The following is a 17,158-nucleotide window of genomic DNA, read 5'->3' as shown; positions in this document are numbered from 1 at the left end:
CGAAAAAAAGGAAAAGGGAGAATCTTTGCTCGTGCAATTGCTTTAATCTGAAAGCTGTTCTTGGAGCATCTGTTGGAAAACATTAGGATTCTCCCATCATGCAGCGCGAGGAGCATGACGTCACGGGAGCTGGGAGTGAGAATGAGCGTGGTGATGGGGAGGGGTCTCAAATACTTGAACTGCGCGCTGCCAGGGGAAAGTGGGAGCTGGATCCCGGGTAAGAGCCGCCCACCCATGCCAGCCTGCTCTGGAAACAAGAAAGCGCCCTTCCCTGTCCCTCCCCCGCCCCCCACCGGCAGGAAGGGAGGAGACCCTGGGGGCGGTGCCTACCTTGGAGGCCCAGCTCCCGAGCAGTGGCAGCTGGCTGCTCTGCTTTCCACTCTGGGGATGTGAAGGCCAGTGGGTCCCACGGCACCCCTCCACCGTGGGAGAAGAGCAATCCAAGACTTTATCCTCCCCACATGGCCTGGCCTGCAGGACACCCTTTCTGCCCGTCTGCCCTCCCCTTGGCCCCCACCCCTTAGGAAAGGTGCAGCAGGAGGGGTGCAGGTTCCTTCCAGGGAGCTTCCCCCAGACACCCTTAATGAAGCTGAGGGGACCCGGCAAGGAAGGTGATACTCTAGGGCTGCTGCTCACCGAGGTGCCTTCCAAGGTGCTAATGAGCCCTTCTCACAGTTCTAGATTACGTTGTGGGGTGAGCACAGGTAACTCCTGGTCCCAAGTGACAATGACAACAACCGAGAGGAGTGGAGGGGGTGGGCAGGCACAGCGCTGTGTCACCTAGCCTGGTCCAGGAGATGCCCAGAGGAGAGGGCATCTCAGTAGACACCAGGAGATGCTGGGGGAGAGAGCTCCCGTTTCAGCCCTGCACACAGCCCCACGGGGCAGGCAGTGGAACTGAGGATCAGGGAATTTGCCTGAGATCCTCAACTGTCACCTGCAGAGCCGGGACTGGAACCTCGGGAGGCTGCTGTTATAAGGGTCTGGGGTGCAAGGTGAACACCCTGGCATGCTGAACAACAACCAGTTAGGTGCCCAGGGAGGAAGGAAGAGACGGTGAAGTAGTGGACAGTTACTCCACAGACAGCCCCAGGCTCTCGGGAGTGGCCATGTCAGCAGAGAAAGGGTCCATTCACTTGTTCATTCATTCAAAACATTCAGAGTCTAGTATGTGCCAGGCACCACACCAAGCTTAGGGACCTGTGTAAGCAAACACAGAAATGTCTCCACCCCTGAGTCTTCCAGGAAGGAGGGCGGGGAGGCTGAGGATGGTCACCAATAAGCCAGCAGATGCCAAAGACACATTAAATTAATACCATGAAACAAAGAGGAAGTAGAATTCCACAGGACCTGGATATTTTTTATCCACATACAAATGAGCCGGCTCTGTAGTGACGAACGTGTGCCACCCTGGGCTGAGTGCTTTATACCAGGCTGATTCCTTCCTCACAGCTGCTGGGATGTGAGAGCTGCCCTGGTCTCCGCTTTAGAGATGAAAAGTGAGCGCAGGTCACAGCCAGAAGGTAGAGGGCCAGAGCCAGCCCGTGTTCCCGATCTAGGCCGTCCATGAGCAAGTCCTCTGAGTCCCCACCCGAACCACACTATCGGCATCTCCCGGTCTGAGTGAGTGATGGCTGGGTCAATTCAGTCCCTTCCACAGAATCTGCATGGAAACCCAGCAGGGCTGAGGCTGGTGGGCAGGACCCCATCGATAACTGCCCCCAACCAGGTCTACTGTGCCATGGGCTGGCTCCTGCTGTGTGGAAAAGGTGCACAGGTAAGTCTGAGTTCAGACAGAGAGCCACCAGAGGGAGGGGTCCTCCTCCCCGCTACCAGAAAGATGAAGAGCAGAAGAATGGACTATGGACGTCAGTGTCACCTGGTGCCTTGTCTGTGAGTCACAAAGATAATTTCCAGTCCCTTGACAGGGTCTGCACCCCAGAGGCCTTCATCACTGCACCCGCCCGCATACAGCTGAGGGGTCAGAGCAAACCCAAGGACCAGGCTCAGCATCAGCATCCTGGAGCCAAGGGGGCATGGGAAGCAGAAGACAGAGGCATGGCTACTTATTATTGCTTTAAAAATATATTTTAGCAAAATATTGTGGTTTGTTAAAACTGGGTAGGGATGGAGCTGTTCATTATATTATTCTTTGCCTTCAAGATGTTCTATAATAAAAATAGTTCTGAATTTTTGAAACATTTAGCAGCCCACCCCCCATGCTGGACAGAAGACGGTCAAAGGCCTTGGGTATACAGCCCGCCCCCTCCACACCGTGACTGAGCCCCTGGGGGTGAGGACGGACCTGGCCAGAGGAGTCTCCAGCCTGAGGAGCCATCCTTGTGAAGGTCCCGACTATCCCCTCAACAGATCCCTGGTGAGGCAGGTAGCTCTGGAAGCCACTCAGCAGCCCTACAGGAGCCAACAAGGCTTCAGGATGGCCCCAGAGTCCCCAAAACGTCCCAACTGACGGATGGGTAAGTATCGCGTGCTCCACTTACCCACATCCGCTGCCCCGCAGCTGGACCTTGGAAACCCCATGCTAGGGAAAGGAGCAGGCACAAACAGCCTGTGACCTGTGGCTCCACTTTATGAAAAGTCCACAGAACCCGAAAGTAGACTGGCAGATGCCCAGGTTGGGGGGCGGGGGCGGGGGCCAATGGTATAGGTCTTTTTTTGAGGTAGGTGCTAGAAATGTTTAAAATGTTCTAAAATTAGATTAGGGTCGTGGTGTCACAGCTCTGGAAATACACTGAAGCCATTGAATTTATACTTTGAATGGATGAGCTTTATGGTACATAAGTTCCTTCAGTCATGCTGCCTTTTTCATTTTATTTATTTTTTTTTTAATTGCACAAAGGGGCCCAGGCTGAGCTCTGGATCTGAGGAGAGCAGGTGCCACCCCTCACCTGCTGAGCATGATCACCTGGAGACAGACCGAAGTCACTGAGGGGGCCACCTGCAGGTCCTAGGTCAGAAAACCCAGAGCCTACCCCCACCCAGGGCAGCCATGATGATCCCAACACTGTCATCTGAAGGAACCTCTAAGAACCGGGTGACATCAGTCCAAAGGTCCCTTTGCCTCTAAGAAACAGAGTGCTGAAAGTTCTGTCCTCTGCCCTGGGGCAGCCAGAAAGGGTGTCATGGTGAAGGGGACACTGGGCTGGCAGAGCAGAGCACTGCCACCTGCACCTACACACACCCCCACGCGACCACGTGAGTGGTGGTGAGGAAAGACTGCAGGAGGGCCATCCCGCTCAGCCCTGTGGTGGCCTCATTGTCACAGGAAGTGCAGGTGAAGAGGCACAACCACCCGTCAACCTTCATGAGCATCCACTTTGTGCAGGAATAGCACAGTGAACAGGACATGTCCTCACCGGGGAGTCTGGTTTCCTTCCAAGGATGGTGGAAAGCCACTGGAGGCAGAGGTGGGTCTGCAAAGGACCCCCTGGCTGCTGTTAGGGAAGAGACCAGTGCTGACCGCAAGCAGAGAGGTAGGTCAGAGGCCACCGCCTTGCAGGCGAGAGGGGGAGTGGCCTGGGCCCGGCTGGGGAGGCAGACACGGAATGCAGGCTGGCTCCAGGGTCCCTGCAGGCTGTGACTTTGGGGCTGGGATGAAAGGGAGGAGCCGCAGATGACTCCCAGGTTTTGGGGGGAGGCTGATGTGACGAAGATTAACCAGATATGGGGGGCAGTGTCCAAGTAGCCCCCAAGTCTCATATTGACAATGGGTCAAGTGAGATGCCATTTCCTGGGTGGGCAGGAGGGAAAGGGGGCAGAGAAGAGGAGGAGCATTTGGGGTGGGAAGGGGCACAAGCCCTGGGGCAGGATGACCTGCCCCCACTGCCCACAGGCTGGGTGAGCCCTCTCTGGGCCTCCGTCTCCCCGTCTAAGGAGCACAGTCACTCTGCTGAGCTGCTCCACGAGACCACTTGGGGTCGTGTCCAGTGCTGGACACAGTGGCAGTGGCTCTCGTCAGGACTCCCCGAGGACTGCTGTGTGCCCTCCACAGTCTTGACAAGCATGGCCAGCGTGCAGACAGCGGGCGGTGGGCTGTCCTCAGCCTCTGGCACGGACTGCTGTAGCAGCACTGGACAGCCGCCCCCCCTTCGCTGCTCTTAGTGCCTACTGGCTCTTCTCTCCTAGGCCCTGGTGTCCCTGAAGCCCCCATCCCAAGATCTGGGCTGCTGCCATGTCAGCTCCACAGGGGTCTCTGTCGGGTCTGTTCACCCAAGAAGGTTCCCAGCACTGGTCAGCGCCCAGGACATAGAGCTCTGCCGGCTGGGTAAGTGCGTGCCTGCGTGTGGTGTGCCCAGGGGCATGCCCAGCCTAAGTGCGAGCCCCCGGGGTTGGGAAGGACTGAGCGGTCACCCCACCACACCTTAGTCCACAGCACTTCTCCTTCCATTCACATGAACACAGTGAAACCAGCAAACTTCAGATACTTTATAGGAACTGCTCAAGCTGCGGTCTAAACTCTTGGGAACCAACCAAAGTGGGACAAAAGGGCAAAACACCAGCGTGGGAATTCAAGGACCAAAGAAAAGAAGACAAACCACTCCTCAGAGGACAAGGTTAACACGAGGGCGGCTGCACCCTCTTGTGGCCATCAGGGGAACTGCACCAAAGCAGCCAAGGCGGGAGCCATCCTTGCACTTGGAGAAGTGAACTTAGCCTTGAACTTGACTTCCTTCACCTCAGGACTCCATCTTTGATGGGGGTCTCCACACAGGGCCCAACCATTGGAGGACTCAGGAGGAGTTCAGTGCAATGACAACCAGAACTTTAAATAAAACACTGCTCTTGAAAAACAAAATCCTCCATTTCACCATTGATGTTCCCCGGGAGAAAGGCATCGGCTGCCAGAGTGTTAATGCAGTGGGCATCCCACAGCTTCCTAGAAATGTGCCCAGCCCTCCCTGCAGTTCAGTTCATTATCAGGCTGTCTACAAAGTCCTTTCCAAGCACGTGCAAGATTGGGTCTGGATCTAACAATAGGGGAGCCTTCAGCCGGCCATGTCCCCCCTAAACCTAGTGTGCCAAGGGGAGGGCCCCACCTCTGCCCAGCTCACACTCCTGTGACCAGCACAGGTGCTCTGCAATAGCCGCCTGCCTTCTGCTGGTTCCTGTGTGACCCCCACACTCCACAGGGAGCATGAGGACGGAGAACACAAGCAGGAGACCCCAGGGAAGAGGGAAAACAGCCAGCGGGCTCCTGTGCACGGCTCCATGAAACCTTAAATATTCCAGCGACCCCCTCCCTCCCAGACTCTCCTTTGCAGGGGTGCCAGGATGGAAGCAGGGGGACAGGACCCCTGGAAAGATGGGGGTAAATGAAGAGAGCCCCCCGTAAAGCACGCAGGAACGTGGGCCTTTGCGGTCCTGGCTGAGCTCCTGCTTCCTGACTCTGGGCGTGGAGCAGCGGCCGTCCTCCCACCCTGCAGCGGCAGGAAGAGGGACGCAAGGCCAGCAGCGGAGCAAGGAGCCCTGCATCAATCTTGCCTGAGAGCAGGGCTCTCACCACTCCCTGCTCCGCTCCCTCTGTGAGACAGGGTCCCCAGAACTCTGTGATCACTCACGTTTCTGGAGCTACAACAGACCCCAGAGACAGACTCTGATGCCCCCACTGGGCAAAGGAAGAAAATGAGATGCAAAGCACCTAAGTCCTTGCTGGGGCCACCCACCCTCCGGGGCTCAGACCTGCACTGCATTAACATGCCCTGGCCAAGGTGCCCCATCTGACAGGTGTGCCACAGGACAGAGGAGGACTCCCACAGCCCTCTGAGCCAGCCCACGCTTGGTGCCTCCCACCTCACTGAAATCCCCACCACCAACCCAACTCAACACGGCCATCCAAGACACCCAACACCGGCTCTACCCCATGCCTTGACCTGCCACCTAGACTGCAGGGGGAAGAAGTGGGCGTGTCCAGCACCATGTGGACTCACAGGGAGTGGGTAGAGGCCTGGCCAGGCTGGGAAGGGGCCCAGGCCTTCACGGCACCTGCGTTCACTGAGCACCTGCTTTTGACAGGCCTTGGAGATCTGGGGGAATCTGCCCAGCAGACACCCTGGGTAGGAAAAGTCCGGAGGCATCACACAGCAGAACTGCCCCTCGATTCAATCACAATCAGGCAGACAACCCTTCTTTGAAATTTCCAACCAAAGAATGTGAGCAGGCACGAGGGTGAATGAACTGTGGTATGTGCGCTCACAACAGGCCACAGCGGGAGGAACAGAGAGGCTGTCCTGCCTGCGCCCTTCTCCAGGAGTTCAAACGCCACCCCACAGTGCTGTCATGGGTCCCTGAGGACAGCGACCACCCTGGCTCCTGTGACAAGGAACTGGGGTCCTAGGCTGCCCTCCTCTGGCCTGGCTTCCTCGTTTGTACCCCAACAGCCCCAGCAGGTTCCCCGGGAGGCAGAAGGTTGGCTCAGGCACTCAGAGACCACGGAGGCCAAGGCGGAGCCACGCTCTAGCAAGATGACAAGGAGGACTTGGTGAAGGACCTAACGGAAGGTGCTGGGAGAGTGAGGGCCTCCGCAGTCCAGCCTGCAGGAGCCACTGGCCCTTCAGAAAGGGTGGGCAGGTTGAGCAGGAAGGCCTCACGGGATCCCGAGCCACAGGGTAAAACACAGGCTGTGTGCATGACAACAGGTGACTTTTAAAATAGGAGAATGATCACATTAAAATAATGGCCTTTGCGACCCGAACACTTCCTCCCCTTCCTCGAATGAGACGTGAGCATTTCAATGTTTCCTGGATTTATACACTTAGGAGACTCTGGGCTGAGCCTCACCATACACAGCCCGGATTTATGTCACCATCCTCCATCACAGAAATGGCCAGCCGCTTCCCAGAGTCACAGTTCAAACACAGCCTCAAGTGGATCTATAAATTACAGAAAATCCATAGCGCTAGGTATATCGGTGATACTTTAAAAACAGATCGCAAGTTCTGTAGCCATAAAGATGATCATTCCAGGCATCGATTTGTACCCACCACAAATGGGGATCCTCTGCGTGTTCACAGAGCCCTGCTCTCCAGCCCCTCTGCCCTTCACTGAAACTCCTGTGCACCCCAACGCAGGGGTCTGCCTACCAACACGGGGGCCTGCCGGGGCTTTGCATTTACAGAGCAATTGCTCAGCAATTAAACCGGTGCCGTCACCAGCCTCTGTGCTGGTACCTTTCCACAGTGCAAGGGCTTTCCAGAGGAAAGGGGGAGGGATATTCACTCTGCAGGTAGCAGCAGCAGCCAGCTCAGTGCCGTGACCTGGGGTGCAACAGCTGCCACCCTGGCATTCCTCGATGCAGCCTTGGGTTGCCCACAGTCTGGGTTCTTTCCAGTGGCTACTTGGGGTGACCTGAGAGTCGGTGCCTACTGGAGTACCAGGGGACCTGAAGATTCTAGGGGAAAGGACCCTGGAGTGCTGTTAGGAGGAACCACAGGTATGGAACTAAGGGTGGGGTGGGCTATGCCCCCATCGGATCCCAAAATGCCCAACCAAGTGAAGCAGCTCCTTCAGTCCTGGAAGCAAGGGGCCTGAAGAACTTGGGGGGCTGGGCCTGATCCTGTGCTGTTTCAGATTGGGTCTCCGTCGCCATCCCTGTGTCTGTGAGGAGTGCGCACAGAGGTGGTGCTGTGTGCCCCACGTGGAGCACTAGAGGATTCCCCAAAACAACATGAGCCAAAGCCCTCCGTGAGCATGGAGGCAGCGCTGGGCCAGTGTGAGCGGGGGTCACCCCCAGAGCTTGAAGAGCCTTGCAAACCTAACCTGGGGAGTGAGAGTTTCATCTGGGTGTAACAGGAAACTCAGTGGTGTCTCCAACCAGGAGAGCATGCATGTGTCCCCTCTTCTCCAAGGTCACTAGGGCTGGAGGGTAGCAAAGAGGTGGCCAGAGGCTGGGGGAGGACAGAGAGGGGAGAACCAGGGCCATTTGGCCAGGTGGTGACAGTGTCCAGGACAGAGATGGGTTTGATGATATTCAGCCAACTCTTCTTGCCAAGGCACCCTGTAGCTAATTCTGTAATAAGGGGGGTCCTCTGAATGGGGTCCCCCTGCCTACCTGCTGGCTCAGGTGCTCCTACCTTAGAGGTTGCTTGTCTTGGCGTAAAGATCCTGGGAGCAGGATTCTGGAGCCTAATCCATTTGCCCACAGTGTGGAGGGCAGAGGCAGCGTGAGCTCCTACAGCCCCCGGCCAGGATTCCCACGGCGGGTTTCCTGATCAACACTAATCTAGGCACGGCTATGAGGGTCTTTGCAGATAGACTCGGGGTTCTAATCAGCTGAATAGAAGACAGGGAGATTATCCCGGATGATCCCTGGGCTCCGTGTAATCATGGGGAGCCCTGAGAAAGCAGAGGGGAGGGAGGAGCAGAGGAGCGGAGGGGCAGAGGGAGGGAAGAGATTCTAGGGGTGAGGACACGGCGGCTGCCACTGGAACTGAGAGGGACCCAGCCACAAACCGACAGCAGGAACCGGACCTGGACCTCGGTGCTGCCTCCTGAAGGAGCAGGAGGCAAGTCTAGGAAGGAGCAGATCGGTGGAGACTGGGACCTCAGCCGAGGCCCACAGGGAACCTGCTGAGCCCACCTGGCCTCCGCCCACGCAGAGGGTGAGGTCAGTGGCTCCTGTTCCGGGCAGCCAGGTGGCTGCTCATTTTGGCAGCAACAGAAAGTTACGTGCTCATCTTCCTGCTGAGGCCTCCTGCAGGTAAGGGAAAGCGAGGCTCAGAGGGGGTGGCGTGTGCAAGGCTGCGAGGGGACCCGGGGACCAAACTGGGGGCACCACACTCCGACCCAACCCCAAGCATCCTCCTCCCACTTTTGTGCAACCCTCTGCCCTTAGCCCCACGAGATGGTCCTTGGAAGCGGCAGGACTCCTGTCAGCCATCCACCCAGAACTGAGCAACGGGCACACTGTGGATGGAGGCGGGCACACTGTGGATGGAGGCGGTGGAGAGGACCCCGGGCAGCCCACCTGCAAGGCAGGACAGTGGGACACACCCTGCCTGCTGCAGGCACCGCCTCCCACCTGGAGGGCAGGGCTTTCCTCTGCCACCAGCCTGCACGTCTCCAAGGCAGGCCCTCAGAGGCACAGGTAGAATTAGGGCCTCTTTCAAGACCCCCTGAATCAGGCACTAAGACCCAGCATTAGCCTGCTGTCAAGCACTCTCCAGGACCACGGGGCAGAGAGGACAGACTATGACTTATGAACAGTGAGGCAAAGTGGCTATGACTCCAGAGCCGGCAGAAGTAGGCGCCAGATCTGACTCAGCTTCCCAGCCGAGACCTCGGGCAGGCTCCTGGATCCCCGCAGCCCTCAGTTTTCAGCATCTGTCTAATGGAGTCATGCCACCAAAAAGCCATCTCCCACAGGTGAACAAGACGGGCCAGGGACAGGGCTGGTCCCTCACCTGGCACTGGCTGATGAGGCTGTCACTGTCTTGTGACCACACGACTCCAAGTTGGAAATCACTGTCATCTAGAAATGAGAGGGGGTGTCTCCTCTAATTCTTTATTATCCCAGTGTTTAGCCACGCAATTATTGAAGCTAATTTATCATGATTTCATGTGGATTATTTTTTTTAAAAAAGCATAGACAGCAAAGCCATTAAGATAAAAATAGAAATGTAAATATGCAGCAAGCCTCAAATGTCCTCATTATCTGACTCACAGGCACTAGGGTTCTGAAAAAAGAGACTTAGTCACAGAGACAGGTAATGTCCACGTAAACCAGCCACTTTGGACTTGTAAGCAGAGAAACACAGTCCTGGACTCACACCAGAACCTCAGCTGCTGAAGAGAACCTCGTCTTGGTCTCGGTGCTCTGGGGAACCTTGTCCAGCCATGTGCTGTGCATTACGCAGGTGCAGGGGGCAGGCGGCAGGCGGCAGGCGGCTGGCCCGACGGCAAGAACAGTGCTGTGGGGGCCAGGCAGCCTGGTGCCCCTAGAGCAGCCAGCAGCAGGGGAACTTCACTGAGGCTGGGAGGACAGTGCCCGTCACGGGTGATGTGGTAGTGGGCCCACAGCATAAGCTGAGCGTGGGAAAGGGTCCCTGCAGACTGGACACGCCTGTCTCCAGTTCTGCCTGTGGAAATGGTGCACGCCACTCAAGATGGTCAAAAATCGAATGCACTTTCAGGAAGACTTAGAAGCCTCTCCAAACAGAGAAGCCGGCTCCCACCAGAGACTCCCACAAGCCACACTTCCTACAGTTTGAGAGAGAAGGTGCTGCTGGATGCGGAAATTCTTCTGCTAATGGTCTCCTTTAGGGACGAGCCCAAGGCTCTATATCAGGCCAGACTCCCCCTGAAGGAAGAGCCCCTCTGAGCTGCAGGATGGGTCTCTCCACAGGGGAGAGGAAGAAGAGATCCCCCCAGTCCCTCTGTCCCCCATAACCTGGCCTCTCATGCTCTTGGTCAGTCCACAGAATTTTCAGAGCACCTACTATGTGCCGGGCATAGAGCTGCACGCCATGCCCTCAAAAGTGAGCTGATGCTGGGTCTGTTCCATGGAGAGGTTGGGTCACAACCACTGTGTTGTGGGTCCCATGACCACCCTGGGCTCGGGGACTCAGATGCCTGCCGTCTACTCCCAGCTGTGACACAGCCCCAGGATATAAAGGCACAGGTGTGGAGTGGAGCTGGGGACATGCCCACTTGATTCCTCCTGCAACAAGCCTGGAACACAGCAGCAGGTGCGAGCCGTTGACTCTGGAAGCTGCTTAGAGGCCCAGCACCCAGGCTTGGTGGGGCTGTGAGGTGGGCACCCTCTGGCCTTTGGTGGCCAGATTTCAGAAGGCAGCCAGCGTCTGGCTGAAGCCCCCCATGGTCCGCAGTTCAGGGTCCTGGGACTTGCAGCTGAGCACTTTTGTACAGCTGCATGGGGCGGGGGGGGGGGGGGGGGCTGCGGGGAGCTGTAGAAGGGCTGTTCTAGGACCAGGGCCACAAGGGAAAGGGTCCTTCAGACTGAGTGGCTGAGGGCATCTTCCCCAAGCAGCCACCAGTCTCAAGTGTTCCCATGACTGTGCCTTCCCACTGCCGGTTGAGGGTCCGTCCCCCACTATCAGGACAGGTGAACTGCACAGCAGAAGGATGGATGGGGACTCCAAGGTGGGCCTGCTCCTCTCCTGCTGAGAACACAAAGCACTCCCGCAGCACCCCTGCTGGGGGTGAGCTGCCGCTGAACTGCCCCAAATGCAGACACTGGAGTCCTGGAACTCGGACTGTGGCCTTATTGGAAATAGGACCTCTAAAGAGCAGCTGGGTGACACTGAGCCCTGTGAGTGGGTCCTCCTCCAGTCTGACCAGTGTCTTCAAAGGAAGAAGAGATCTGGACACACAGAAAGGGACCCCAGGGAGCAGGAGCAGAGAAAGGTGGGCACAGAGGGAGCCTCCTGCAAGCCAGCGAGAGAGGCCGAGAGGCGGCAGCCGGCTGCAGGCAGCTGACCTCAGACCTCCAGCCTCCAGGATGTGAGCAATCTGCACCTGCGTGCAGGCCACCCATCAGGGGCATCCTGTGAGGGCGGTGGCAGCTAGGCCAGCATGCTGTGGGGCCACGTGTCACTGACAAGCTCAGTCAGCAGGGGCCTCTCCTGGAGGTGACCCAAGGCTAAGGCCTGAAGGACACAGGAGAGTGCCCAGGCTGGCTACTCACCAAGCTTTGGGGCATCAGCAAAGGAGGCGACCACCAGCAGCCAGTCCAGCTAGTTTGGCTGCAGGGCCAGCTCGCAGGGCCAGCTCCCTGGCTGACAGAACGGAAGTTCCATTCCCACTCTTCTGGTGGGTGCCCCAGGAGCAGCACCTCACAGCCCCCATTCACCCTGCAGTGCTGGACACAGATGTCAGTGCCAACACTGGGCCAGGCTCCAGGTGGCAGGGTGCAGGGTGGTGGTGCCCATGTTGTTCAGGAAACCCACTAAGAGTCCCAACATGTCTTTGAGTGGACAGGAGGAGATGGGGGGGCAGCAGAGGGGTGCACAGAGGACTCCCGCTGGGCCGGGCAGACGTGTGCAGCAGGAGCTTCAAAGACCCGGCAAAGTGAAAAGTCAAGCCTCGGAGAGAGCAAAGTACCAGATTAGACCAGAACATGTAAGAGGCTCCTACAACCAATTAGAAGACTAAGAACCCACAGGAAAACAGGGTTGAATAAAGCAACAGCCAACTCCCAGAAAGCGCCAATTAACAGCCAATTAACATAAGAAACCCTCTGAGGCAAGCTGGGAATGCTCAGTCAACCAAGGAAATCCCACCTTCTCCCCTGGGACTGGCCGAGTTTCAGATCGGAAGGATCCAGAGCTGGGCGGACAGCTGCTGGGAGGGGAGGGCGCACCAGGAGATGTTGAGTGCAGAGGGCTGCGCAGGACCCCAGCAGGACCCCCAGCAGGACCCCCAGCAAGCTTGCCCTCCCACTGGGTCTCTCTGCCTCCCCCATGCTCCCCTCAGTACCAGTGAGAGGCTGGGACAACCTCTGGCCATCGCAGCAGAGGCCAGAAAGCCTCTAAAGCAATTAGACAGAATCTATTAACCCAGATGAAGCTCCAAGACACACTGCTGGGTGGAACAACGGGATTCAGAACAAGACATGCTGTGTGGTGCCGCCTCTTCCCGAAACTTATAGGAGGCGACATGGTGTGCTCTCCACAGGGACCTACTTGTCCAGGGTGGGGAAGTCCATAGCAAGGGCTGAGCTGACCTGCTCTCTCTGCAGCTGCCTGGAGACACAGGAGGAGCGAGGCCCAGCAGCACGTCCCAGCCTGGCTTGCTCACTTGGGATGTTTAGGCTTCTCACTTGGAGAATGGATGGTGTGTGTGTGTGTGTGTGTGTGTGTGTGTGTGTGTGTGTGTGTGTGTGTGTTCTGCATTCTGCATTCATCCAACAAATACTTAGGGTGTGCCAGCTTTAGACCAGGCCTGTTCTAAGGACAAGTTTCCCTCTTTTCCCTTAAAATAAAAACAAGTGGTCAACTAGTCATCAGCAGCCAGTAGTCCCAAAGGCAGCGGGTAGTGGACACATATGCATTAGGAGCAAGAGACAGGGAAGGGAAGTGGGCCTGCAGGACCCCTGGGAAGGGAAAGGCCCAGTTGTCCTGGGTGTGCCCTGAGCAGCTGGGCAGAGAACCAGAACAGGGGACCCTGAGTTGGATACACTCCTCAAGGCCCTTCACTGCTGTCCGAACTAACATCATAACCGCCTCTGTCTCCAAACAGGTCACAGGAGGGAGCTGGCAGTAGCAGGACGACAGTGCCTCAAGGTCTACAGGCCCGGTGTGCCCAGGTGTGAGCCCGGTGTGCCCAGGTGTGGGACCCGGCACAAAGGAGGTGCACCTGGAAGCCTGATGGAGTTTGGGGCTTGGCATCTACCCGCTGGGTTCTGTTGACATCCCCAGTTCCCTGCTGGGAGGCTCAGGCCTGGCTGTCGAGGGGACACAGGCTCCATCCCTGACCTAGGGAGGCCAGTGAGCTGAGCCTCAGCCATTCAGCACTTCCTGCTCGCTGGCCTTGGTGATGGGTTCAAGGTCTAGTGATATGACCCAGGGACAGGCAAGGACATGCTAGTGGGAGCCACAGATGCACAGGCTCTGGAGTTGACCCCGAATTGAAGGATTCAGCAGGTCTAGTCCATTGCAGTCACTTGCTCCCCCAAAAAGTCACGCTGGCTACTACTAAATTTTCAAAAGAAATGGATGGTTCCGGGCCCAAAGTGGGTCTTCAGAGTTACTGCCTCCAGAGAACCTTGTCCAGGCTCACTCTGGGGAATGCCCTGGGGAAACAGGCATTAAATTTCAACCGCCACCGTTTGCAGTCCCTAAAGCCACTTTTAAGGAGCATCAGCCAGAGCATGGGGCATGTCATGATATCATCGATCATGTCTTTCCCTTCAAAAAAATTTTAAAGAACTCATTTGGTGCAGAAATAGCCTGGGAGGAGTCAGCCCTTCCTAATCAGACTTTCCAGTCTAGAGGAACCAGTGGCCAATTTGCTCCTCAATCAAAGCAGAGCTAGCCACAAAAACAGCACATTTTCCCTTTAAGGTGAGAGCCAACCACCCAAAGCAAGCTCCAGGAAGCAGCCACACAAAACAAGTCAGCCGGAGACCCAGTGGGGACTGCACATCCTCCTGGTTCCAGAAGGGAAGAGGTCAAGGGACCTTGTCAACGTCCAGCCACCAGAGGGCCCAGAGTCCTAGGCACACAGCCTGGCTCTCCCCTGGGCCCCTGGCCTCTTGATGCAGAGCAACACTTGGTATTTGGATGTGGGTCCCTTCAACACTGAGCTATGACAGTGAAGCCCACATGCACCCTCTGTCCCAGTGCCCCAGACTGGAGCCTCCAGACCAAGCACCTTCCCCAGCTCCAGGGGCAGCTGTGCACCTGCCCACAGACACAGCCCGTCCACCCCCTAGTGCGTCACCACAGAGCGCCTGTCCTCCCCCCACCTCTCCACCTCCGTCCCCCCAGCCTCCTGGCTATGGACAACCCTCCAGTGTCACCATTACCAGTGCTCAGACACAGAGCTTCATGGCTCCCTGGACTTGGGGCAGCAGCAGGTCTGACCAGCCCTGCCACGGAGGTGTCCCAGGGCTTCCCACTTTTCCCTGCTCTGAAGCCACCCTCCTGTCCTCTGAGCAGCAGAGCCTTCCCCCAACAGCCTACCGCCACTCCAAAGACGAAGGGAGCTTCCCCCTCAGTCTAAAGCCTGCCTCTGGCCCTGGAGCACACAAGTAAAACCCCAGGGGCGCATTGCTGAGTCTGAGGACCGCGGCTCAGGGCCCCAGACAGCCCCCTCCCTGCCCTTGCCCAGAACTTCAGCCTCAAGATCCTCTGCTGTTCTCCAGTCCCACCAGTAACTCCCACCTCAGGGCCTTTCCACTGCTTCCTCTCCCACGGGGGATGCTCACTCCCGGTCCTCACAGGGCTCGCTCCTCCCTGGTCAGGCCTGAGGCCGCTGGCCCTCCTTCTGCCTGTTCAGACTTCTCTTCTTCCCCACATGGTCCTGTGCTGAAATGTTTGGTTGGGTTCCCTCCCAAGTCAATCTCCTTCTGTCCCACCGGAGTACACACCCCTGCAGGCAGGGGCTGCTCCCGGCTCTCTGGCTTCCCAGCTCCCAGGTCAATGCCTGCAGCATTTCCAGCGACTGTGATCATTTGCTGGCCCACTGACTAAATATTCTGCTTTCTCCCAGGCAAAAGTGGGTCACGGTGGCTGGGACCTGCCTCTCTCAAAGCCTAGGCAAAGGCTACAGAACCATTTTTAAAATGCCTAGTATTGAAAGACGCATGTGGAACAGGTGAGGCCTGGCACACGGCAGGTAGATGCAGGTAGATCTCACCTGCCAAACTAAAGACCTGCCAAATTCAACCAAATGCACCCACTGTGCACCCAGCCCCCAAATTTTGCTAATGGCAGGGTGCTTTAGGAGGAGGAAGCCACCCTTCGGAGCACCTACTATGTGCAGGCACCAGAGGGGCACTAGAGGGTGTCCCTAGTGTCCCTGGCTCCACCTGGAGCTCAGCCACTGAGAGGGCCGGGATGATGCTCACAGGTGCTTGGCATTCCAGAGGGTGCAGTCTGCAACAGAAAGGCCACTGACCATCCTGGCTCCAGGCCCCCCGACTCACACAGAAGTGCCCAAAGCTGGGCCCAGGAGATCTTCTCCTGGGCACCAAAGGGAGCCCAGCTTTCAAAGGATACCTGCTGACCCAGCTAACTAGTGTCACTCCCTTCTCAGTCCTGTGGCCCATGTACCCCAGGATCTCCCAACTCAGCACTAACCCTGTGGAGAGAAATATCTTTGGGGGCGGGGCAGTGGCTGACCTGAGCACTGCAGGGTTTTAGGCAGCATCCCTGGCTGCTACCCCTAGATGCCAGGGGACACTACCTTGCCAGGAGTGACCACCACAGAGGGGTGAAAGCCACTGATAAGAACCCCTAAGGAGACCTAAAACAGTCACCTACTGCCCTTTTTCCAAATTACCCAGGGGCACTGGTTAAAAAGATTCCAGGACGTTCTAACCTATCAGCCTGGGGTGGGGCCCCCAGGAGAAGCTTAGAAGGGGCCAGCCAGGAAGCTCTGGCCTGAGTATCCTCGCCCATTTGTGCAGCCCCCTGGACACCTGATGACCCAGTGCCAATAGCCTCCTAGTCCAGCATAGCTCTCCGTGGAGACAAGCCCCTTCTCCCCCCAGGTGTTACTCTCCTGGTTTCTCAGGGCGGCTGAAGATCCCATCCTTTCAACTGTGGCTGGACTGGCTCCAGGGCCAGGTGTCTGCCCGGCAGGAGGCAAGGGGCTGGCACCACCAGGTGGAGGCCCCAGTTGAGCTCTCACAAGTGGCCCTTGCTGTATGCCCCTCCACCTGGTGAACTCAAGTACTGTCCTCAAGATGCAAGTACTGGGTCCTCCCCACTTCACAGACGTGGAAACTGAGGCACGAGAAGGCCAAGTGGGATGCACACAGGGTCGTGTGACCAGCAGAGGAGGACCCGGACCCGGGACTGTCCGACCCCACGGCCAGCACTCCTGATCACTGTGGGCACTGTCCTTCTCCCTAAAGGGACATCTTCGCGCACGACTTTGCTGCAGGGGAAAGCCCGAGATAGGAGGCGCCCACCTCCGTGGCTGGGGCCAGAGAGGGGATCCTGGCCACCCGCAATGACCAAGGGCAGGGGCGCGGCTCCGGAGGCGTCACCCCAGCCCCGCGCCCGGCCGGACCGAGCCCTCTCCCGCGGCGCGCTTACCTTGCACCGGGCCTGGGGCGGCGGCGGCGTCCGGAGCCCGGAAGGCTCTCAGCAGCGAGCGCAGCGGCGCCGGCCAGCGGGCGCGCCCCCCGACTCGACCGCGCATCCCGCCCAAGGGCCGCTCTGCGCGGCTCCGGGCTGCGTCTGCCGGGACCCGCCAACGCAGCGCGGAGCTGGGGGCCGCGGGGAGGTGCCGGCGGGGCGGGACCCGGGCCGGGGGCGGTGCCGCGGCGCGAGGCCGCCTCCGCCGGGCGGGGACGCCGAGGGGCACCGCCGTGACCTTGACCTTCCCGGGCCCTGCCCAGAGCCGCAGTCTGCCCGGAGCAGCAGTGGGGCTTCAGAGCTGGCTTCAGAGCTGGCTGCTCCCGGGGCCTTCCTGGAATGCCCTAGAATCGTGAAAGGGACAGCCAGGTCGT

General features: G+C 57.9%; 1 protein-coding gene and 1 long non-coding RNA gene across 2 annotated transcripts in view; one reads left to right on the top strand and one right to left on the bottom strand.

Annotated features, from left to right (window-relative positions):
* Phactr3 (phosphatase and actin regulator 3) overlaps nucleotides 1-16,895 on the bottom strand; it is a 186,365-nt gene extending 169,470 nt beyond the window's left edge. Inside the window, exon 1 of the mRNA XM_078052084.1 lies at nucleotides 16,743-16,895. Within this exon, the coding sequence (XP_077908210.1) occupies nucleotides 16,743-16,848 (106 nt within the window). The 5' untranslated portion in view covers nucleotides 16,849-16,895. The remainder of the gene's footprint in view (nucleotides 1-16,742) is intronic.
* LOC110598141 (uncharacterized) lies at nucleotides 4-10,737 on the top strand. Its single transcript, XR_005730056.2, has 6 exons — nucleotides 4-217; nucleotides 1,453-2,477; nucleotides 2,861-3,494; nucleotides 4,147-4,285; nucleotides 4,423-8,716; nucleotides 8,852-10,737. It is a non-coding gene; the product is annotated as an uncharacterized LOC110598141 (long non-coding RNA).
* Nucleotides 16,896-17,158: the final 263 nt, after the last annotated feature.

Source organism: Ictidomys tridecemlineatus, chromosome 5 (genome assembly GCF_052094955.1).
Source record: "Ictidomys tridecemlineatus isolate mIctTri1 chromosome 5, mIctTri1.hap1, whole genome shotgun sequence".
Lineage (NCBI taxonomy): Eukaryota > Metazoa > Chordata > Mammalia > Rodentia > Sciuridae > Ictidomys > Ictidomys tridecemlineatus.
Note: the sequence above shows the minus strand (reverse complement) of the source record. Positions and strands in the feature narration are given on the sequence as shown.